The sequence below is a fragment of the Oratosquilla oratoria genome, chromosome 4 (assembly GCF_046742065.1).
Source record: "Oratosquilla oratoria isolate Oo_2021 chromosome 4, ASM4674206v1, whole genome shotgun sequence".
Classification (NCBI taxonomy): Eukaryota; Metazoa; Arthropoda; class Malacostraca; order Stomatopoda; family Squillidae; genus Oratosquilla; species Oratosquilla oratoria.
In genome coordinates, this window is record NC_134780.1 from 41,352,478 (window position 1) to 41,376,161 (window position 23,684).

A 23,684-nucleotide genomic window follows, 5' to 3' on the forward strand; every position below is an offset into this window, starting at 1 on the left:
CTTCAATATTTTTTTTTCTAATACTTGAAATATTTGTTAGGTTCCTCTTCACAATAAAGATGTGATATTTTAAATTCAGACTGCCTTTCTCATGTCAGTATTCTCATTTTTCTTATTACAACATGCTACTTTACTACATTTTACCTGTCCATGTTTTTTTCTCACATTTTCCCCAAAAGTGTTGCCTTCTACGAATAACCAACATGAATGAATTGAAAATTGTTTTATTTACCTAACATACCCAAAGAAATAATTATGTCGGAGGAGAATTTATTGAGAATCAAATGGATTAGATAGTTCTAACATATGCCTGAATATGTAAATCACCATATTTTAGGGGCAACATAAGGGCTTTCCTCACCAACCCACCCACACAGTCTCAGGATTGAACTCAATCTCATATGTTGCCAGAGGTTAATCAGTGCATTCCAAGACTGGATGGGGTCTGCCCACAATCTGTTTTTATTCCATATATATATATATATCTATATATATATTTTTTTTTGGGGGGGGGCTGGATTTCTACCATGGGACTATTATACTTCAGATATATGTTTATACCATAACATCTTGTATGAACATGTAATAAACAAAGTATAATAGTATAGATTTTAGTACCACATATGAAAATGACGTATTTTTCTCGTTTTCTGAAACAAGTAAATTATGACATTTTGTCAATAATGGTGGAATCATGTACATCCAATGGAGTCCTGTAGACCCGGTGGAGTCCTGTAGATCTGGTGGAGTCATGTAGAACTGTCTTGTAGATCTGGTGGATTTATGTCGAAGACGCCTGCGGCCGGAACCTTTGCCCCTCTGCGAAGTTGCCGATGGCTCTTTTTGTTATTAATATCTTGTTTCGTGGTCTATGAAGGCATTATCATTACTAGAGGCTGAAACACCTCAGACTGCGTTCCCTACAAAGACGACAGGAACGATATAGCATCATCTACATCTGGAAAATCTTCGAAGGCTCTACCAAAGTCGTCGCAAAATGAAGGAGAGATCACCAGAGGCCTATACCACCCCAGGTTTGGTAGATTCTGCTGTAGAAGGTCATGACTAAGTGGCCCTCAGAGGATCAGGACAATCCAGGTATAGAGCTCCAGTAGTATTGGCCCCAGGCTTTTCAACCATCTCCCGAGGGACGTGGAATACCTGTCAGGTCAGCACAGAAGTTTTCAAGAAGAGGCTGAACAAGTTCTTGTCCTACATACCATGTAACCATACGAGTCTTCAGTCCCACATCACCCAACCTCAAGGAGAACTGTATCCAACAGCATCGATGAACAGCTCCAATACTATGCTCATTACAAAACAAATATAGTTGACATACTGTCCTACTACGTTTTTCCCGAAAGTGATATCTTGATTACATTCAAAGTATTTGGTTACATCAAAATGTAGAGAGCAATAAATAAAATTCTCCCATCCTTGCAAGCAAATCGTGTAAAGAAAGAGTAGATGAATTGCCATTTTGTGACGAAAGAAGAAAAAGGTGATAGTATTGCAATATTCAGATTAATGAAAGGAGTACATTAAATCGACAGAGATCGTGCGGGAAAAAGTCATGAGGTCATGTCATGGTGTAAAATCTTTAACGACTGTTTGGCCAAAGGATATCAATAAACACTTCTCCACATATGTAAGTTTATTAGCAGATATAATCCAGCCTATATCCACGTTCTACCAAGTCAAGAGAGAACGTTAGATTAAACAACTTTCCATACCATATTTACTATTATTTTTGTCTACCTGGTATCTTCATTTTGGAGTAGGAGAAAGTTGTATTTTGTTAATATTATTATACTGCAAATTTGTATACTATACTATATATATTTGTTTAACTGTATGATTTTTTTTTTTTTTATATTTTACATAATCAAGTCGATGCAATCAATTGTTTTCCAGCAAGTCGATGGTCCACCCGGTACAAGTGTAAACACTAGTCATCGGACGGCGAGTGTTTGCTGGGTGGCTAGAGGACAAATTATAATCATGTCTAGAGGAACAAGTGCTGGGTTTGATCGGCATATTACAATCTTCTCACCTGAAGGGAGATTGTATCAAGTTGGTAAGCATTGATTAAACGTTTTGTAACTTATTATTGTTGAAAACTTTGACAATTGAGAACACGACATTTTAGTTATGCCTGGTGGTCAACCGCAAATACAAATCAGAAATAATCACTCGAAGTTCCATTAAATAAAAACCCGACTGGAATTAGCCAGAACAAACATTTCATAGTATGCCATGATAGGTAAAGGGTTGAATATAACATTGAATCTTTGCGTAAAAAATATAGTATTTTTCTCATAGTAACAGTTACAGTAATAGTTGTTTATAATAATGACTCGAGCCTAAAATTAAAAATTAAAAATATAGGTGATGCTATTTTTTCATTGTTGTGATAGCTTGTCAGTTTTTTTTTCACTGGTGGTTGTAGGCTGGTCAAGTATCTTTACAAGTAACTATAATAGTTACAGAACCTGTCAGGAAGTTTTAAGAATAAGTCTTATATCCCAATTGTGATTGTAGTTAAATATTTTATTTTTACATTTATGACATTTGGCATTTGTTGAATGTACAGGTCATTTGAAGCAATATGATTACCAAAAATCCCTTGTATATTCTAATGTAGGTAACATGAACTTTTGGTTGGTGATAAACTCAGCATAAAGTAGATCGTTGGTGGGGGAGCAAATTGGATAAAATTTGAGAAACATGCAAGCATAGATATTTAATGTTGTCCAACAGCTAGCCTAATGTAACCAAATTAAGCCTTACGGTTCCATAGAATATATATATATATAATATATATATATATATTTGAAATGGATAAAATTAAATGAAAAAAAGTGAAAAATGTGTTTGCATAGTATCGGAACAGTCATAACAGCATATTTTATTGCCGAGTAGGGCCACTAAACTCCAGGAATGCTAGGCATACAAATGTTGAGGATAGAATAATTGTGGTTTCAGAGCAGCGGTTCATAACCTTATTCAGTGCCCATACCTTTGACCTCAAGAAAGAAAAAAAAAATAGGTAAATAATTAGTTTCGACCTTGGGAGGAATATAGCAATAGAAAATTAAATATTAATTTTGTAAATTAAAATGTATCAACGTAAAATGCAATTTTGTGTGCGGAAATGAAAAACAAAAAAGGTGCTAAAACACATTTCTTAAGTAACGAAGTCGTGTACAACGAATGGTACGCCATGTTTGTTATGGTAGATGCCGACGTCGAAGAAATGAAAGGATGATAGATTATTCTAAGGTAAACTAAACTAACCCAACCTAACCTGTGTTTAATAAATCATTACCTGCAAACTGGATGTCATCCGGCTCGTCCTTGTTGTCGTCGTCGTGAGAGATGTTGGCGGGCTTTTCAACCACTCTCAGCTTGCGGAGTATACAAATTAATATTTAATTTTCTATTGCTATATTCCTCCCATGGTCGAAACTAAAGATTTACCGGTTAGGTTAGTTTAGTTTAGTTTAGTTTACCTTAGACGAATTCATCATCGTTTCATTTTTTCAACGTCAGCATCTACCATAACAAACATGGCATCCCGATCCTATGCTACCGACTTCGTTCATTAGCATATTTAGCTTATAGCAAGGTATTTCTATTGTTATATTCCTCCCATGGTCGAAACTAAATAATTACCAAAAAATATCTTGTACCCTCCATACAATATATATACAATGCAAACATATGAAAAGGATTAGTGATAAAACCTGGCTTTGCTTTCTCGTGGTAAATGTACAGTACCATTGCATTGGCCATCATGTCTTGTACCCCCCAGGTTTAAGGTTTCATTTTGTGCCCCCAGGGGGTAGAAGTACCCCAGGTTAAGAACCACAGTTTTGGAGATACTGTACATCTCTTCCATTCAAGCACCTGAATTTCATATTAAATACCTTTATGCTTTTCCATAAACATTCGTTACTGTTGCTCTCTGGGTTGATAGGCAGTTTTGAGACTTTGGACCACTCGGATTGGACAAATAGTGGCAGAACCACAACAAGGAACAGAAGTGTAATCATAAATCGCAAATTAACATCACAAATAGCCAGTAGATAATCAGCACTCAGGCTGCCATACTGGATCCTCACCCCTAGAACCTCCTCCAGAGATTTGTCTGTAAGAAGAAGATATGACACAAGTAATATAACACTAAGACAACACTTCCACAGCAGGACCCACCTTACCTTCGTGAAACTAAAAGAGGCAGGAGAGCTTAAAGCTCATAAAGGGTGCTGCTTCCCCTACTGTGGTAGTCTCAAACTGGTCATATCTGATTTTAAATATATTTACACTTGTGCTAGTAATCACATTTTCAGTGAAGCTGTTCCACTTATTCACCATCCTTGAACTTCTTCCTTTTTACTGTTTGGTGGCAGGGTTTCATTAGCTTGGCCAGAAACCCTGCAACCTCTCTCCTCCCCCATCCACTTCGGAAAAAAAAAATACAAGTAGACAAGTAGTCCCATGCCAGAACAAGATGAGCAACAGTCCCAGAGAGATCTGAGGGATTGCCTAATGTCCATTGTTAACTATTGTTAGGCTGTGCGTTTTCCACATTGTGAAACTCAACACATCAATTATTATGGTTTCAGTGGTTGGAATAGGAAAGGTGGGTGAATGGGTTTGTTGATGAGCATGTGATTCTGTCTTTTCCCATTTATAAGTGGGATTGGTGCCGGGGCATATGAAAGATATGAATCAAAAGTGGCATGGGCAGCTGAACATAACATTCACATAGAATTTATATACATCCATACACATACCAAGGCTTTTTCCCCCTTACAAGGGAGGTAGCCAAATAGGAAAAGGCATAAAATCATTCCCACCCATTCCATCCCTGAATACACTCCACACCCCTCCATCCTCCATCTCATCTTAGCACCTCCTGGATGACGGGTCATCCCTGCACCTTGTCCACTGCCCTGGGTCAGAAGCAGTGTCGCAAGACACAGCACATCCACAGCATGGCCGCTTCATTAAATCGGCGACCCCCCCCTCTCTGTCCCCCCCATGCATAAAGGAGAAGACGAGGAGAAATCCCTTCGGGCTGCATCAAAATTTATATACAAGTGTTTAACAATGGGCCCTTGCACACATAAGTGTAGGTGTGGCAAACAAGCAGAGTTGAAATAAATGGGAATTAATACTGTAGTTTTGGGGGAGAGAGAATATATATATATATATATATAGTATTTGGATGATGGAGAACATATATATATTTGTACAGAAGGGGATTGATCACTATTTGTATTTTTAACTATTTAAATTGAACAAGTGACAAGGATCTGTCATTTGTTTGATAGTCCATTAGCATTCCCAGATATTGATGAATGGGTCAGTCCATCCAGAGGCATAGTCAGGTTTCATTGAGTAATACTAATCAAACTGGCCAGCTAAGCCTATCCTGCCTTCGCCAGAGGGCTGTTAGTAAATACAGTACTGTTTTATGGAAATTCACCTTTAAACAGCAACCCTAGGGTGCTCAACAGGGATGTATAGTTGTCCTTGCACCCTCAATCATAATGCACTGTGTATAAATACACAGTCAGATATCAAAGGTAAAGTATTTAATGTTTTACGGTTGTCCACAGAATATGCATTCAAGGCAATCAACCAAGGTGGCCTGTCATCCGTGGCTTGCAAAGGGGAGGACACAGCTGTTTGTGTTACACAGAAGAAAGTTCCCGTAAGTGGTCCAGTTAACTGTCATGATTTTCTCTCTGGTTATGGTGAACTAGTAGTAAATTAGTACCCTTTTGTAAAGGTTAAGCTAAGTAAAATAGACTTCCTCCAAAATCCTATTATTGTGATGAGTTCATAGTTATTTGTTTAGGATAAAGCACTTGTTTTGATTGGGCAGTGCTGTCATAAAACTGCTACTAAACCCTACTGTCTTAGGGCACTTACAACATAAGTGATTGAATGTCACAAAAAGTACAAACTGGAGTATACAGTACTTGAATAATCACAAACATGAATTTTGCTCTTTTGTTGCTACCTTCCATCCATCTCTGTAAAATGCTAGCAGTCAGTAATATAGTAGTGTGAATTTTTAGTGGAAAGGTGTTAGGTTTGTACATATTGAGTTGTAAATATTAGTGCTATATGTGCTACCCCATCTGTTTTTTCTTTAAAACTAAATGTGCTCTCTGCAGGACAAGCTCCTGGACCCTTCCACTGTGACCCACATGTTCAAGCTCACTAATAATGTCGGCTGTGTTATGACAGGAATGATGCGTAAGTCAACTTATATTCTTTTGTTGTGGTTTTATGTAGTAGTAGCACACAAGATGTGAACGCATGTTGGATGAAGATCTCTTGTAGGAATTTGAGAGGGTGAGGGGTTTTCTTTCTAATTGCTATCAGAATTTAACACCAAAACCAAACGACAAGAACAACAACAACAACATCAGTAGAAATGAAAATTAATGGTGTAATTGAAGGGCCTATTTAGGAAATTCAGATCAGTTTCATTTGGTTTTTCTTGAGCACTGATACATAATAGTTATATTACATTTCATCTTGACAGGTTATAATTAGTAATTTTCTACAAGCAGAATACAAACATTCCCCCTCCCAAGATTTAATATATATATCCTTCTCACAATTTCTTTTGGTTTTCCTGTATATTCCACAGCGGATAGCAAATACCAGGTGATGGTGGCTCAGCATGAAGCAAACAACTTCAAGTATCGCTATGGGTATGACATGCCCATTGACGTCTTGTGCCGTCGTATTGCAGACATCAACCAGGTGTATACACAGAATGCCGAGATGCGACCCTTAGGATGTAGTAAGTTGACTGGCAGCGTTTTTATTGTTCCTTAAAGCACTCTACATTCTTCACACATTTTGATAACTTATTCATAGCGGGAAGTATTTGTAGTTATCATTTAAGCAATTGCTTTTTCAGTTGTGATGTGGAGAAGGGATGTCAGTGGAAGTGGTGAAAGGAATGTATGAAATAATGTTTATGCTGACTTACACATAGGAGGGAGTGGAGAGGGGTTTGCTGATTAAATGGAGTGACCTTGGTGTGGATGTGCTGTGGCAGGCTGCATTGCTTCTGACCCAGTCAGTGGTCAAGAGACTGGGATGACCTTTCATCCAAGAGGAGCTAAGGTGAGAGGGAGGAAAGGGTGCTGGATGGGAATGGAATGGGTGAGAGTGGGTGTGTGTCTTGACTTGGCTACCTCGTTTATAAAAGGAAAGAAGGATTTGGTGTATAGTTAGATATGGGAGTGAGACTTGGGTGATGAATGCAAGGGAGGTATTGTGAAAGCAATGAGAATGAGATGTTTGAGGGTTATGTACAGAGTTATGAAACTTGACAAAGTAATGAATCATAGGATTTGTGCAGGGATTAGAACACAGATAAATTGGGAGAGATTAGAACAGGCCAACCAAAGGTGGTGTGGTCATGTTACAAGAATGGATGAAAGTAGATATTTTCAGATGGTGCACAAATTGATGCTGGGAGTAAAAGCAAAAAGTAAACGAAAGGTTGATAGAATAAAATCAAAAGAACAAGTGGACAGGGTATTGTGTGAACAAAAATATGTAGAAGTAACAGAGGGAGAAGGAGAAGACCACATTGACTAAGGCAACAACCTGTTTCATAAGGGGTTCACTAAGGAAGAACCAGTGGTGATAGCAGGAAGGAGTGAAAGGGATGTGTTAAATTTCATAATAATAGTTACAGTAAAAGGGGTGAGGATATTTGTCTCCCATGCCAAACCCCTTCACTTTGTAGTAATTGGTTTATATTGTGTGTGGTGATGTCTCTACAAACAGAAAGTATCAACTGTATATACTAGACTGTTATCATCCATTCATGTCCACTTGTTAAAGAAAGTGGGAGGAAAATACACTTAACTTTAACATTATGTATACATGTTCCAAAGGCCCATTCCTCATATAAAGGGGTGGGGATGGGATTAAGTCAAAGCACACTGTTGCATAAAAAACACAACCTAAGAAGCATCCCTTCTATCTCAGCAACTCGAGGAAGAAAGATCATCCCTTATCCCGTATGTCGTAAGACATGGCTCTTCCGTCACATAGTTGTTACAGTGTTTTTCTTAAGATACATATATCAAAGGCTTTTTCCCCCTTACATGGGGGGGTAGCCAAAAAGAAAAAGTCATAGAAACCACTCCCACCCATTCCATTTCCTATATATTCCACTCCCCTCCATCCTCCTCCCTCCCTCTTATCTTGGCACCATATGCATATATATGTATATATATACATATATGCATATATATGTGTATATATATATATATGAGCTAAATTATTTTATGTCCTATTACTCAGGCATGATTCTGATTGGCTATGATGACGAGTTGGGACCATGTGTGTATAAGACTGACCCCGCTGGATATTTCTGTGGCAACAGAGCTTGTTCTGCAGGTGTCAAGCAGACAGAAGCCAATAGCTTCCTGGAAAAGAAGTAAGTAGACATATTTCTCTTTTAAAATACTAAGGAAATTTATCAGTATTCCCAAAATAGTGAAAGACTATATTGCAATAAATGACAGGTAGTTTGTAAATGTTGGAGAAGAATATTTGCCCCAATGTGGAGAAAATTTTTAAGAGTACTGAACTTTGATCAACAAATGCAGGAAATAATGGTCTAAGTTGGAATGAATATTTCAAATACAGTCACTATCCGAGTTACAACCACCCGTACTTATGACCACGTCTAGCAGATGCCTATTATGAGTTTGCTGGAAGCTCACTGGCTGAGCAGGTTAGGGCGTTGTTACTTGCGGCGAAGGTCAAGGTGAGGGCGGTTCGAATCCTGCCACCAGTGAAGTTGAACCAAGGGCATGGTTCATTAAATTCCACACTACAAAGTCCTCTCTGAGGGGTACTGTCCTAGCCTCCCGATAGGGGGAGTATGTGACGTTAAACCATATCATATCATCACTGTATATGTCTGGCAGCAGAGCGCATAAGATAGTTGTGGCAGCCTGGCATTGCATACAACAGTTATGGCAGAGATGGAAATGTTTCTATACACGTGGTTGAAAGATAATAGGCTAAGAAATGTGAAAGTGATATTGCAAGCAGTGCAAAGTAAGGCTACAAGTTCATTTCGCATGTTGAAAGAATGTGCAGGTGTAGAATACGCTTCACATGAATTCATAGTGAGTGTGGGTGGTTTTTTCGCTTTCAAGAGCATTACCAGGTTCACCACGTGTTGTTGAAAGGTGAGGCTGCTAGCAGTGATGCGCCTGCAGCTAAGGCACTTGTGGAAGAGTAAATTAATTAAGGATGAAGGATATTTACATACTTATGACCACGTCTAGCAGATGCCTATTATGAGTTTACTAATAAGAATACTCTATGATAAGTATTTTCTTCCTTTAACCTACCATATCATATTAACAACTAAGCAACTGAAAACAATGCTGTATACAACTGTAGGAGAGAAGCCAAATGCAGAGTATGGGATCCAATGTATTTAACGTTTTGCCCAGCAGGGTATCTTAAAAAATAACATAGTGGACAAACATCCGACTCCTTATATAACCCGAGCTTGTGGGGAGAAACGAACATGAAATTGGTGTAAACTCAATTTGCGTAAATTGCTTGTTATTTTGTTATTAAAATTGCTAAAGGTTTATTTATTTTAAAAAATCCATTGTTTTGATTTATATTATCAATGAGAGATGTAAAAGCAGATTCAAAGCATCTACATTTCATAGTATGGTTTTCATATTTAATAATCTTAGAATTATTCCAGTCAGCATTGTGGCCTGTATTGTATCTGTCTAACAATGGCATTATTCATATCATATTTATGTTCCGATATTCTTTTATCAACACCATGGAAACCTTCACATGGAGCACACAGTAAACACCTGCTTGATGAACATTTTCCCTACTTTTATTTCAGCTTTTTATAAGATTGCCAACTGTTACTGAGCTGGTGTTAATGTTGTGAAAACCAGCTCGGTAACAGTTGGCTTACATACATATACCAAAGTTTTTCCCCCTTACAAGGGAGGTAGCCAAAAAGAAAAAGGCATAAAATCATTCCCACCCATTCCATCCCTAAATACACTCCACTCCCCTCCACCCTCCCTCTTATCTTAGCACCTCCTGGATGACGGGTCATCCCTGCACCTTTGTCCACTGCCCTGGGTCAGAGGCAGTGTCGCAAAGCACAGCACATCCACAGCAAGGCTGCTTCATTAAATTGGCGACCCTCCCTCTCCATCCCCCCTGCATAAAAGGAGAAGATGGGGAGATATCCCTTCGGGCTGCATCAAATTTTGCTCACCCCCATCCCCCCACCCATTCCACCTCATGCATCACACCATCATCCATATACAACCATTCTCCATTTACCCCTGTCTTCTCTCCTCTCCCGTCCTTCCTCCACAGACATTTCCCTCTTCCCCAAAGCCCCCTTCACCCCATCCATCCATCTCATCCTAGGACGTCCCCTCATGTTCACTCCCTCCACATCTGCCTTCCATACCTCTTTTCTAGTCTTTCTTCACTCATTCTTTCCATGTGTCCAAACCATCCTAATACTCTTTCATCAACCCTATCTCCCAACTCCCTTTCCACCCCTGTTCTCCTCCTCACTTCCTCATTTCTCACTCTATCTAGCCTAGTAATCCCCATCATACTTCTCAGACACCTTATCTCAAACACAAATATGATATGAAAACTTACAATATGAATAATGCCATTGTTAGACATAGATATGATACAGGCCACAATGCTGAATGGAATAATTCTAAGATTATTAAATATGAAAACCATACTATGAAACATAGATGTTTTGAATCTGTTTTTATATCTCTCATTGATAATATGAATCAAAACAATGGATTTTTTACAATAGATAAACCTTTAGGAATTTTAATAATGAAATAACAAGCAATTTACACAAATTGTGTTTACACTAGTTTCATGTTCGTTTCTCCCCACAAGCTCGGGTTATATAAGGAGTCGGATGTTTGTCCACTATGTTATTTCTGAAGATGCCCTGCTGGGCAAAACGTTAAATACATTGGATCCCATACTCTGCTGTTGCAGTCGTTGCTGCTTTTACTCAATGCTGTATACAAAGATAAATGTACTGTAACTATATCTCACACTTAAAAAGGATTAAAATGGATGAGAAAGATAGATATTAAAATACACATATATTTAGAGTGCATATAACAATTGAAAAGTTGAAAAAATTAAAAGGAAACTACAATTTAAAAACCTTAAAAATGGTAAGCAGGGTTATATTTAATATGTGTGTGTGTATACATGTATAGTATATAGATACAGTACCTGTATATGTATATACAGACGCTCCTCAACTTATGTTTTAGTTAGGTTCCGAATGGCCGAACGTAACGTGAAAATGAACGTAAGTTGTTACTGTACTATACATCCATAAATTCTATTACCGTTTCTTATAAAACACCCCTAAATCATCTATTATAAACATAACATTGTAAAATAACATTAATTTCAAATAAATTAAATTCAAGCAACATAAATTGAGATGTTGGAGGAGGAGGAGGAGGCAAGGTACGTTCAGTCTGTCGTTTGTGCCATGTAAACAATGGACGCAGCGTCATGCATAAGTATCGTTTGAACTACGGAGAGCACGCTAAACTAAAAAATTCACTAAAAAATAAAAAAAAATTTACAGTCAGTTCAAACGTAAAACAAATGAACGTAAGTAGAGGAGCGTCTGTATACTGAAATACAGTACAGTATTAAAACATTGAAAAACTAAAAAAATATATAAAAATGAAACTAAATGGCATGAAATTGATAAATAAACAGTAAACAGCTTGTTTATAATAGTATTCAATAGAAAAAGTTACTTAGAAATGCAGCAGATTGATATCATGTATCCTAGAGTATAACCCTTGTGTCGGCCATTTTGAAAGGGATCTGATTTACGACGGGTTGGTTGGAACCGATCAAGGTCGTAACTCAGATAGTGACTGTATTTGTATTTGTAGGGAATGGTCAATGTTAGAATATTTTAATAGAGACTTCTTAAAAAAAAGTGGTACTAGTTAACCGGTTATTTTTATTTTATTTTTTATAAATTTAAAGTGTAATTTGAAACCAGCACCGACTTAAATTCTTATTTTTTTTTTTTTTTTAGATTCCGCAAGAAGACAAATTATTCAAATGATGACACTATCCAGTTAGCCATCACTTGTCTGATGACAGTACTTTCAGCAGACTTCAAGCCAAGTGAAGTTGAAGTTGCTGTAGTATCTAAGGAGAACCCTAAGTTCAGGTAAGGTTGTTGTACACCATTATGTTCATAGTTCTGTGTGTGAGAGAGAGAGAGAGAATGTGTGTTGTGTGTGTGTGTGCGTGTGTGTGTGTGTGTGTGTGTGTAAGCATGTGTGCAATGTGTACATGTAATGACACATGAATACTCACTCTTTGTCCTTTAATTTATTTATTTATTTTTTCAACAGGACTTTGTCTGAACAAGAAATCGACTACCATCTCACTGCTATTGCTGAAAGGGACTAAAGTTTTATCTGATTAATTCATATAGTGGAGCAGGTGCAGCCCATAAAGTTTAAATGTAAGAACGTACAAGTTCAGTACTGTTTCTCAATAAATAATTTTTGACTTAACTCTGTTTTCTTTTGCATTCTATATTATACCAAATCTTTTTGTTTTATAGTGCAGTTTGGTTTGATACAATAATCTGTGTCAATTTCATAAATAGAATGTTAACTGAGATAGATTTAACCCATTCTTAAACAAAGTCGAGTTAAGTATTACTACATGTGATGAAGGCTGAGAATGGATGCAGTTCAGACCCTGCCTTGGAAGCAGACTCGTAGTAAGGGCATCTAACTTTCTGTCTGTCTATATATATCAAAAGGCTTCTTTCTCCTCACAAGGGAGGTAGCCAGTTAAGGCATGCACCCACCCCCAACCCATGCCATGCCCATCCACATCACCTTGTTCCATTTTAAAGATCTCAGAGTTCCTCATGGATGAAGAGCAGACTATATATATATAGATTCCCCTGCCTCAAAAATCCTCCATAAAGGGGGCATCATCCCAGCCTCCTCTGAAGAGAATTTGTGACTGAAAAGAACAAAGTGTAACTAAAGCAATGCTATGGAGTTGAATAATTCAATTTGGCAGCAGCCTGAATGAAACTACCCTTTTTACCCTTCAGTAAAATAGCCTCTGTTTCTGAAGGAGTGTCACAGATGAGGTGCAAGTCTTCTGTAAGAAAGACCAGGCGGAATGGATTGATCGATCAATTATCAAAGATGTTATTTGAGGAGTCTAGTTGCAGCTAAGATAAAAGGAAAAATCTTGCCCAATGTTAGATTGCAGCCTGTAACAATGTTATAAGTGCAGGGTTTTAACGACAATGAAAAACCTGTCATTCAGTCTTTTGTTGCAATTCTCTTGCAGATGATCTTCAAAGCTTGTAGAGTTCATTTTGTTGATTGTTGGGAGTCATGCCATAGAAGCATAGTCTAGGGGACTCTTATGAACTGCTTGGAGATTGTAATTCATACTCGTGTAAAGCTAATGTTAATGGAATTCAGTTGGGTTATTTTCTTATTGATTCACGCTGTCAAGTCTGATGTGTTGTGCTGAAGTTTCATATGTAGTAGCAGAAGTGAGGTCCAGCATTTTATGGTTCTTTTGTAATGGAAGGGAATGGCCATTGAATTTTACTGTATAGTGTTGTTAAAATAACTTTTTACAACTGGATTGCTGGCCTGGTAATAACCTGTGGTTTCAGTGGGTACATTTATCCTTGTACCGGAGAAATAACCAAGGCAAGTGGCCCAAGGACTAAGTATTTGGTATTTTGTTGGTGACAACCAGCATTTCTATTCTTGAGAACAGTTACAGAGGTGATAAAGCAGAAATTTAAGGAAAGTAGCAGACTGGTTGCGATGGGGGTGAGGTAGTATGTGTAAGAAAATTTTGACGCAGCCCAAAGGGATTTTTCCCCGTCTTCTTTTCTGCATGGGGGGACGGGGAGGGGGTCGCCGATTTAATGAAGCGGCCTTGCTGTGGATGTGCTGTGTCTTGTGATACTGCCTCTGACCCAGGGCAGTGGACAAGATGCAGGGATGACCCGTCATCCAGGAGGTGCTAAGGTAAGAGGGAGGGTGGAGTGTATTTAGGGATGGAATGGGTGGGAATGATTTTATGTCTTTTTCTTTTTGGCTACCTCCCTTGTAAGGGGGGAAAAGCCTTGGTATATATATGTATGTAGCAGACATGAAGATCGTAGAAGTTAAAAGCAATTGGAATTCTTTATTTTTTGGGGTGATAATAAGTATTCAATTGTAGAAAATACTGCATGACTGGTCTACAGGGATGTTATTAAAATCCTTTATAGTGACTGCATGAAAATTATGCAGTCAATATCTTGTATGGGGAATCTGAAAATGTGGTCTTACAGGAAGTGACACATACTCGCATTCAAATGCATATGAAACTGAATAATGACTTTTCTGGTTGTTCAACTTCTCACTTTTATATAACTCCAGCATTGTCTATGAAGAACAAAAATAATTTTGAGATGTAATGGTTGAGCAGCAACAGCTTTGCAGTATTTCATGTCTACTGCAAAAGCATTGATTGTCAAATCAACAACCAGTAAGTTTGGATTTTCAACATGATTTCTGGCCAAGATTGTGGAAACCTGCACTGGAATAGATCTTCAGGTGTAGTATATCTTCACATGCCATACCCCACTCTAATTTTGCTAATGTGTATTCAAAAGGAGAAACGGGAAGTGTTGTGGATCAATTAACATAAATGCAAGTTGGGCTTACTTCCTCAGGTAGTGTATATATGTTGCTATTTTATGGTTAGTGGGAGAGGAATGGGCCACCTCTCTTGTAAGGGAGAAAAATCCCTTGATATATAGAGATTTTTTGATTAGTGGGCTTTGCCTTGTCCATCTTTCTATTTACTTTTGTTTTTGGAAGTGAGTGAATAACATAGACAATAAGATGAATCCAGGTGATGCACAGAAATATGTACAAATTTACCATTGACTTGTGTTCATCATTTGACTGGTATGTAAAGAAGCAGAACTACTGATAGGGAGAATTTGATCATGTTTAGTCTGAACCGGTGGCCCATGATCCTTAAGCGCCATCTTGTATCAATGTTTTGTCTCCCTTCCCTGCAGTTAGTCAGCTGTAGCAAAGGGCATTGGTTTACATCTCTGTGCTTTTGCATCAGGCATAGGCATTGCAAACTGCTTAGCTTTGTTATTATCTTTTCATAGTGCTGTATACAGAATTCCTTGTCCATGTAGCAAAGATGTATTCCTTTTTTCATTTATGATGTGCCTCTTATTGTCAAAAACTTGAGGACAGCCATTGTGAAAGGAAATAACATTTATTTGAGTAATGCTATTGTAGTCATGTTTTCACTTCCATCTGAGTAAGTTTCAGCAGAGTATGTCAGCCAGTTGTTATCTTTCCTGAGTGATAAAGACTTGAAGCTTGCATGTAACAAACAGACACCAATTAATCCAGCTTATTTCCAGAAAGTGAAGTTGTCAGATGCTCTGAATTTCTTTACCCATTCAGTATCTTCAGGACTGTTATTTAGTTGAGTTTGAAAGCTTTAGTAATGATTTACTTAAAACTGAGAGTAATGTCCACTAGACATCCAAATGTGGTACGAAATAAACTCCATGAAACTTGTTATGATCAAGTCATATTTCATCTTGAGGTAATGTGGGTGTTCACTAATTCCCTCGTGCAGTGAGGGTTTCTGATTGGTTTCTTTGGGTTTTGCACAAAGCAATAATGGGTTGAAATTTGATGTCTTCTTTATTGGACCAAAAAATTGGAAAGCATTCCGAGGGTGCTTGGAACATTAATTGTCACATATGAGCTATTTCCAAAATAGCATCGTAAGAGAATCATGACCCAGCGGGAAGTACCAGTGTTCTGTGGGTTTCTGATTGGGTTCTTTGGATTTCATACAAAGCCATGTGCATGAGCACTGTGGCAAGAGTGCTATGCTAATTAGAATTTAGTATCTTATCTTTTTCATTCTTTGTTGGAACAAAAAATTGGGGAGCATTCAGAGTGCATTTGGAATATTAACTGGCACGCACATACTATGTCAATATTAGTATTTGTGAGGATCCTGCATTTCATGTATTTCTAGTATAACTATTGGTGCTAAGGCACAGTGGAAGCCAGTTCAAACTGGTGTGATTTTATCCATCACTGCAATCTTATTACTTCCCACTGCAAATACCTTTCCCTCCCTATCCTCCACATTTAGCAACTCCCTAAAATACTCTGCCCACCTTCCTCTCACTGCCTTCTCTTCCATTATCATCTCTCCATCTGCACCTTTTACCTTTTCTTCTCTACTTGATTCGCCGCCGCCTCTTTTAATTTCTTTCCAAAACTTTTTTTTATTACTTTCAAAAGTTTCTTTAATACTCTGACCCCATTTTACATCTGCTCTCCTCTTTGCCTCCTTCATCTTATGCTTTACTTATCCTCTCTTTACTTTGTACCTCTCATACGATTCCCTCGTCCTAATTTGTAACCAATCTATGAAAGTCTGCTTCTCTTCTACACCCTTCTTCGCTTCCTCATCCCACCACTCGCTACTCTTCCTTCTATTTCCTCTTGTCCTCCTTGTTCCACACACCATATTTGCATATGTTATGACTCCCTCCTTGAACCATCCCCATTCCTCCTCCACTCCTAGTTCTACTCTATCCTTCACTCCCTCCCACTCCTCTCTCAGCTTCTTTTTATACTCCTTTTCTTTCTCACTTAAGCAGTTCACTCTAAATACCTGCCCACTTTCTGTCCTTTTCCTCTTTCTCCACCTATCCACTCTCAAGTTACCTTCCACCAAAAAATGATCTGATATCCCCCCACTCTCTCCCCTTAGAACATGTACATCTTTAACTCTTCCTACTATACTCCTGGTTACCGCTATATAGTCCATTAACGCTCTATCTGCCCTCTTCCACCCACCACCCTCTCCCATTTGTACTTATGCTTGACTTTCCTCCTAAGCACTGTATTTACTATCATCAACTCTCTTTCGAGACACATCTCCACCATCAACTCTCCACTACGATTTTTTCCTGGAACTCCGTACATCCCAATCACTCTGTCTATTTCTTCATTTCCTACCCCAGCATTAAGGTCTCTCAATAAAACTACATTGACATTTCTCCCTAATCCCTCTATGCACTCATTTAAATCCATCCAAAAAGCCTCCCTTTCCTCTACGCTCTTCTCACTACCAGGCCCATACACACTCACAAAAACCACATCTCCCTTCCCAGCTTCACCTTCATCCACATTAACCTTGAAGAAATCTCCTTCCACTCCACTACACGCTTTCCTATCTCTTCACTTATTAGTATAGCCACCCTTTCTCTCCCTTGTCCCCTCCTCACTCCTGAGAACCTCCCAACTACACTCCCAACTCACACTCACCCCTCCCTTTCAACTTAGTTTCACTCAGTGCCAACACATCCATCTTTCTTCTCACAAACATATTATCTCTTCCATTTTACTCTCATCTGTACCACATCCACGCACATAAAAAGACCCAAACCTTAGGGTACTGGTTGGAAAACTCCTAGACCCTCTTATGCTTTACTTCTTTTAGGAATGTGCCCTGTGGGGGCTACAGGTAGCAGGATTCCTAGTCCTAACCCCCGTCCTGTTTTTGTCGCCTTTTATGACTCAAGTGGGAAGACATGGTGGCAGCAATCTTTTCCTCCACCACAGGGTAGGCAAAAAAAGGAAATGAATATTCAGAGAAATGGTACAAGAGAGTAACAAGGGGTTGGGGAACAGCATAACAGAGGGACAGTGGCAGTATAATAAAAGTGTCATCCTTTATGAACAGAGTCTTCCTCTATCACAGACAAAATGATGTGTGGATCTGGTTCGTAGGGGCGTCCCATATAGACCCTAAAGTATCAATTGCATGCTACTTTGCCACAATAACATCCAGCTTAATAATATTGACGTTTGAAGTAATTGTTCATTTTCAAATATGGCGGCAGAAATGATAATGAACATCTCGAATATCTGTCACCAGATTCTATGCAAATTGAAAAGATGTTTAATTAGGATATATTTATATATATATATATATATATATATATATATAAATAAATTATATATATATATATATATAAAACCACAATACACTTTAATTCTAAGCCATCAACATTGAGAGACTCAAGGAGGCCAACATGCAGAAATTGAAACATGGTACAGCCAAGGACTCGAACCTGTGTTAGCACATGACAAGTATTAGTGACTTAACCGATTACGCAATCGGTGAGGAGAGGATGGGGGTTCTTTTCTGTTTCTCATTGCACTGTACGTGAAGCGAGGAAATGAGTCCCACCATTCTACATCCTTTTTGCATCGGAAACTATATATGTTATTCACCCCGGTCTTAGACCACGTGCTGGGCTCGTGATCGACAGCTATTACCCTCCTGGAGGAGAGCTCATACATGACCGATCTATGGGTAATGCTGTGACCTTACACGCGCACACACACCCAGTGTGATTCATCACGGTCTTGGATCACGTGTTGGACTTGTGATCGACAGCTATTTGGAGCCGTTTTCTTTGAGTTTTGATTTTATTCTGATAAATAATCGAGAATATATGTACATGGACGTTATATTTATTTATTTATTTATCTAGATGTTTTATTATTTTGTTCAATTTATTTATGTTTGATGATAGCAAATGCAGTGTACATGGACGTTATATCTATTTATCTATTTATTCATCTAGTTGCTGTTTTATTATTTTGTTCAATTTATTTATGTTTGATGATAGCAAATACAGTGTTTAGGAAGAAAATCAAGCATTAGTATGCATGGGAGAGGGTGGTGGATAGAAGGGTGGCAGATAAATTGTTAATGGGCTATATAGTGGTGACCAGGATTATGGTAGGAAGAGTTAAGGATGTACATGTTCTATGGGGAGAGAGTGGGGGAATATCAGATAATTTTCTGGTGGAAGATAAATTGAGAGTGGAGAAAGAGGAAAGGGGCAGAAGGTAGGAAGGTACTTAGAGTGAACTGCTTAAATGAGAAAGAAAAGGAGAAGGAGTATAAGAAGAAGCTGAGAGAGGAGTGGGAGGGAGCGAAGGATGGAGTAGAACTAGGAGTGGAGGAGGAATGGGGATGGCTCATGGAGGGAGTCATAAGGTGTGTGGAACAAGGAGGGCGGGAGGAAATAGAAGGAAGGGTAGTGAGTGGTGGGATGAGGAAGCGAAGAAGGGTATAGAAGAGAAGAAGCAGGCGTTCATAGATTGGTTACAAATTGGGACGAGGGAATCGTATGAGAGGTACGAAGTAAAGAGAAGGGAAGTTAAGCATAAGATAAAGGAAGCAAAGAGGAGAGCAGATATGAAATGGGGTAAGAGTATGACAGAAAGAATTGAAAGTAATAAAAATATGTTTTGGAAAGAAATTAAAAAAGGAAGGGGAGGCAAATCAAGTAGAGAAGAAAAGGTAAAAAGGTGCAGATGGAGAGATGATAATGGAAGAGAAGGCAGTGAGAGGAAGATGGGCAGAGTATTTTAGGGAGTTCCTAAATGTGAAGGAGGATAGGGAGGGAAAGGTAGTTGCAGTGGGAAGCAATAAGAAAATGAGAGTGATTAGTGAGGAAAATGGAGGAGAAATAAGGAAAGATGAAGTGAAAGCAGCTGTTAAGATGATGAGAGTAGGTAAGGCACCTGGTCTGGATGGATGCCATGCAGAATGTCTGAAGAAGGGAGGTACAGTGATGGACTGGCTGGTGAGGTTATTTTATGTTTGTTTAAGAGAGTGGTAGAGTGTCGGAGGACTGGAGGAGTGCCTGTATAGTTCCATTTTACAAGGGAAAGGGGGACAAGTGTGAGTGTAGTAGTTTCAGAGGGATCAGCTTGTTAAGTGTAGTTGGGAAGGCTTATGGGAGAGTCTTGATTGAGAGGATTAGGAGAGGAACAGGGATTAATTGGTGAGGAACAGTGTGGTTTTAGGACAGGTAGGGGTTGTGTAGATCAGATTTTTGTGGCAATACAGATATGTGAGAAAGCTATAGGAAAATGTAAGGATGTTTTTTGGGCTTTTATGGATTTGGAAAAGGCTTACGGTAGGGTAGACAGGAAGGCACTGTGGGAGGTATTGCAGATATATGGGATAGGAGGAAAGCTGTTAAGAACAGTCAAGAGTTTTTACGGGAGTAGTAGAGCTTGTGTTAGAATTAGAAATGGAGAGAGTGAATGGTTTGAGGTAAAGGTGGGACTTCGTCATGGATGTGTTATGTCGCCCTGGCTGTTCAGTCGATACATGGATGGGGTGGTGCGAGGGGTAAATGCAAGGGTAGTGGGTCAGGGGTTGGAGATGGTTAAAGAAAATAGAGAAAAGTGGGAGGTGAGCCAGTTGTTGTTTGCTGACGACACTGCGCTTGTAGTAAGATCAGAGAAGGGATTGAGGAAGTTAGTGACAGAGTTTGGGAAGGTGTGTGAATGAAGGAAGTTGAAGATAAATGTGGGCAAAAGTAAGGTGATGAGATGTACAATGGGAGAGAGTGACAACAGACTGGAAGTGAGCATTAAGGGAGAGAGACTGGAGGAAGTGGATAGTTTTAGATACTTGGGTGCAAATGTGGCAGGAAAGGGAGGAGTGGTGGTAGAGGTAGAATGTAGATTGAGAGAAGCGAGTAAATGCAGAAACATGTAGCATAAGAGAGGAAGAGAGAAGGAGTTTGAATGTGTTTGAGATGAAATGTCTGAGAAGTATGATGGGGTTACTAGGCTAGATAGAGTGAGAAATGAGGAGAAGAGGAGTAGAAAGGGAGTTGGGAGATAGGTTTGATGAAAGAGTATTAGTATGGTTTGGTCACATGGAAAGAATGAGTGAAGAAAGATTAGTAAAAGAGGTGTGGAAGGCAGAAGTGGAAGGAGTGAACATGAGGGGGCGTCCTAGGATGAGATGGATGGGTGGGGTGAAAGTGGCATTACTAAAGGGAGGAAGGACGGGAGAGGACAGAAGAGAGGGGTGAATGGAGAAGGGTTGTGTATGGATGATGCTGTGATGCATGAGGGGGAGTGGGTGGGGGATGGGGGGTGAGGAAGTATGTATGAGAAATAATTGACGCAGCTCGAAGGGATTTCTCCCCGTCTTCTCCTTTTCTGCATGAGGGGACGGAGAGGCTGGGTCGCCGAATTAATGAAGCGGCCTTGCTGTGGATGTGCTGTGTCTTGTGACACTGCTTCTGACCCAGGGCAATGGACAGGATGCAGGGATGACCCGTCATCCAGGAGGTGCCAAGATGAGAGGCAGGGAGGAGAGTGGAATATGTAGGGGATGGAATGGGTGGGAGTGGTTTCTATGCCTTTTTCTTTTTGGCTACCCCCCGTGTAAGGGGGAAAAAGCCTTTGGTATATGTATGTATGTTTCTTTCCGTTATGAGTGAGGATTCCCTCCCTCTGGTTTTGAAAGGCTTAATTTCGATTAAATCCTTTAGCTAAGGTGACGTCATTTAAATATTTTTGGCTTGACGCCAGACGATTTTATTTAGAAAAAAAATTGGGAGTATAATGATGTTGGTTGCTCAACGTCGTGCTTTGTAAATACGAAGATCTTCCAGATTGTTGACTTACAAAGTAGAAAAGGAGAAAAAGTCCTTTTTGTGATGCGAGGGAGTACAAAGGACCTGGGCTGGGGAAAAAGGCAGCTTTAAGTCCTTACCTCCCGGTTGGGTCCAAAGAAAAAAGGTCAGTTCGGTCCTTTGAGGCCCTAGGTGGACTTATTCGAAAGGTTTTGGTGGGAAAAGGAAAGGGCAGTTGCATTTGATACCTGTTGAAAAGAAGGGAAGAATAAATTTTTTTTATGTTTATCTTATTGTACGTTTTATTTGTTTTGTTTTGCTTTTCCTGTTTTTGTTTGAATTTGTTTTATTTCGTCGTTTTTTATTTTTGTTTTGTATACTACAGTTAGGTAGATACAATGCACGTTTTATATTCTGTTTGTTTTATACAATTCTATTTTGAAATCTCATTTTGTTTTTTGTCATGTCATTCTATTTTGTTCTGTTTAAAAAGACAAAAAAATTCATATATTTTTTACGTTTTGTCGTATGATTTATTTGTTTATTCATTTACCTATTGTCCTTTTCATTTGTCTCGTTTCATTCTGTTATGTTTTTGTTTTACAAGAACGGGACAACAAAATACCATTTTTATTTACATTTTATTTCACATTTTATCGTATGTCTTTCATCTGTTTTACCTTTTCTATTTCTGTCTTATTTCATTTCATATTTGTTTTACAAATAAATATGTAACACGGAAAGTTGATTGATGTGTAGTGGTTGGGAAACAAATCCTACAATTTTTATTTTATCTTATTTATTTATTTATCTATTTTTTGCAACGGTCATGGTGTAAGATAACCTCAGAGACGTGACATTAGTATATTTTTTCTCTCCCTCTCCCCGTTTTCATTTGTATAGAATCTGGCATTACTGATTCTTTGTAATGAATTACAATCGTATCTATTAATGATTTGGTGTTTTTTGTCTTAATAATTAGAAGTAGATGTCATTTTGCTAGTGTGCATAACTTACACACACACACATATACATGAATTCAAAAATAGTTTAGATAAAATGAGATATGAAGACGGGACAACACGAGCATAGCTCCCCTTCCCGTAAAATACAACTAGGTAAACACACACACACACACACACACACACACACACACACACACACACACACACACACACACACACAATGGTGGCGTTCGCGGCCGCCACTACGGCGGTCCGGGTTCAATCCCGCCCAGGGTTGAAATAATTTCAGTATCGATACATTGTGAGTCGTTACTCCAACTCTTGTGGGCGGGGAGTTGGGTGTGTTTGCGTGTAAGGTCACAGCATTACCCATAGATCGGTCATATACGGGCTCTGAGCTCTCTTAGATCACGCACGCACACACACACACACACACACACACACACACACACACACACACACAAATATATATATATATATATATATATACATATATATAATATATATATATATATATATATATATATATATATATATATATACATATATATATCTGAATAGAATCGCCAATGACGCCGATGTCAATCAAAATAATTCCGACAGTTCTCTCCGAACTCGAACCCGAGACTTCCGCGTGGCAGGTCGTTGCTCCTCCTACTATGCTATCGAGACTATGAAATACGGCAACCTCGGGGTTAATCTAACCCCGCGGGATTTGAGTCGACTGCTAACTGCCGTCCTAATCTCGGAAGCATAGTTTATAGAGCAACGACCTGCCACGCGCAAGTTTCGGGTTCGAGTCCGGGGACAACTGTCGGAATTATTTGATTGACATCGTCGTCATTGGCGATACTATTCAGGTATTACAACGACGAAAGTCTGTCAAGGATACGTACCAGCTTAACCACTAGCTACAAGTGGGCTTGGTTCTTCGTAAAATTGAGATTAGGACGGCAGTTAGTAGTCGACTCAAATCCTGCGGGTGTAGATAAACCCCGAAGTGAAAGAATTATATAGTCTCGGTATCGTAGTTGGAAGAGCAACCTGTCACGCGTATATCTTGGGTTCGA

The 23,684-nt window shown here is 38.9% G+C and overlaps 1 protein-coding gene across 1 annotated transcript; it reads left to right on the top strand.

Moving 5' to 3' along the window:
• Positions 1–1,558: 1,558 nt before the first annotated feature.
• LOC143024826 (proteasome subunit alpha type-6-like) lies at positions 1,559–12,665 on the top strand. The gene is made up of 8 exons (XM_076184080.1): positions 1,559–1,648; positions 1,915–2,077; positions 5,628–5,722; positions 6,192–6,273; positions 6,674–6,829; positions 8,353–8,488; positions 12,176–12,313; positions 12,501–12,665. Exons 1-8 carry the CDS (start codon positions 1,574–1,576, stop codon positions 12,556–12,558), a joined length of 903 nt encoding a protein of 300 aa, XP_076040195.1. The 5' UTR covers positions 1,559–1,573; the 3' UTR covers positions 12,559–12,665.
• The last annotated feature ends 11,019 nt before the right edge of the window (positions 12,666–23,684 follow it).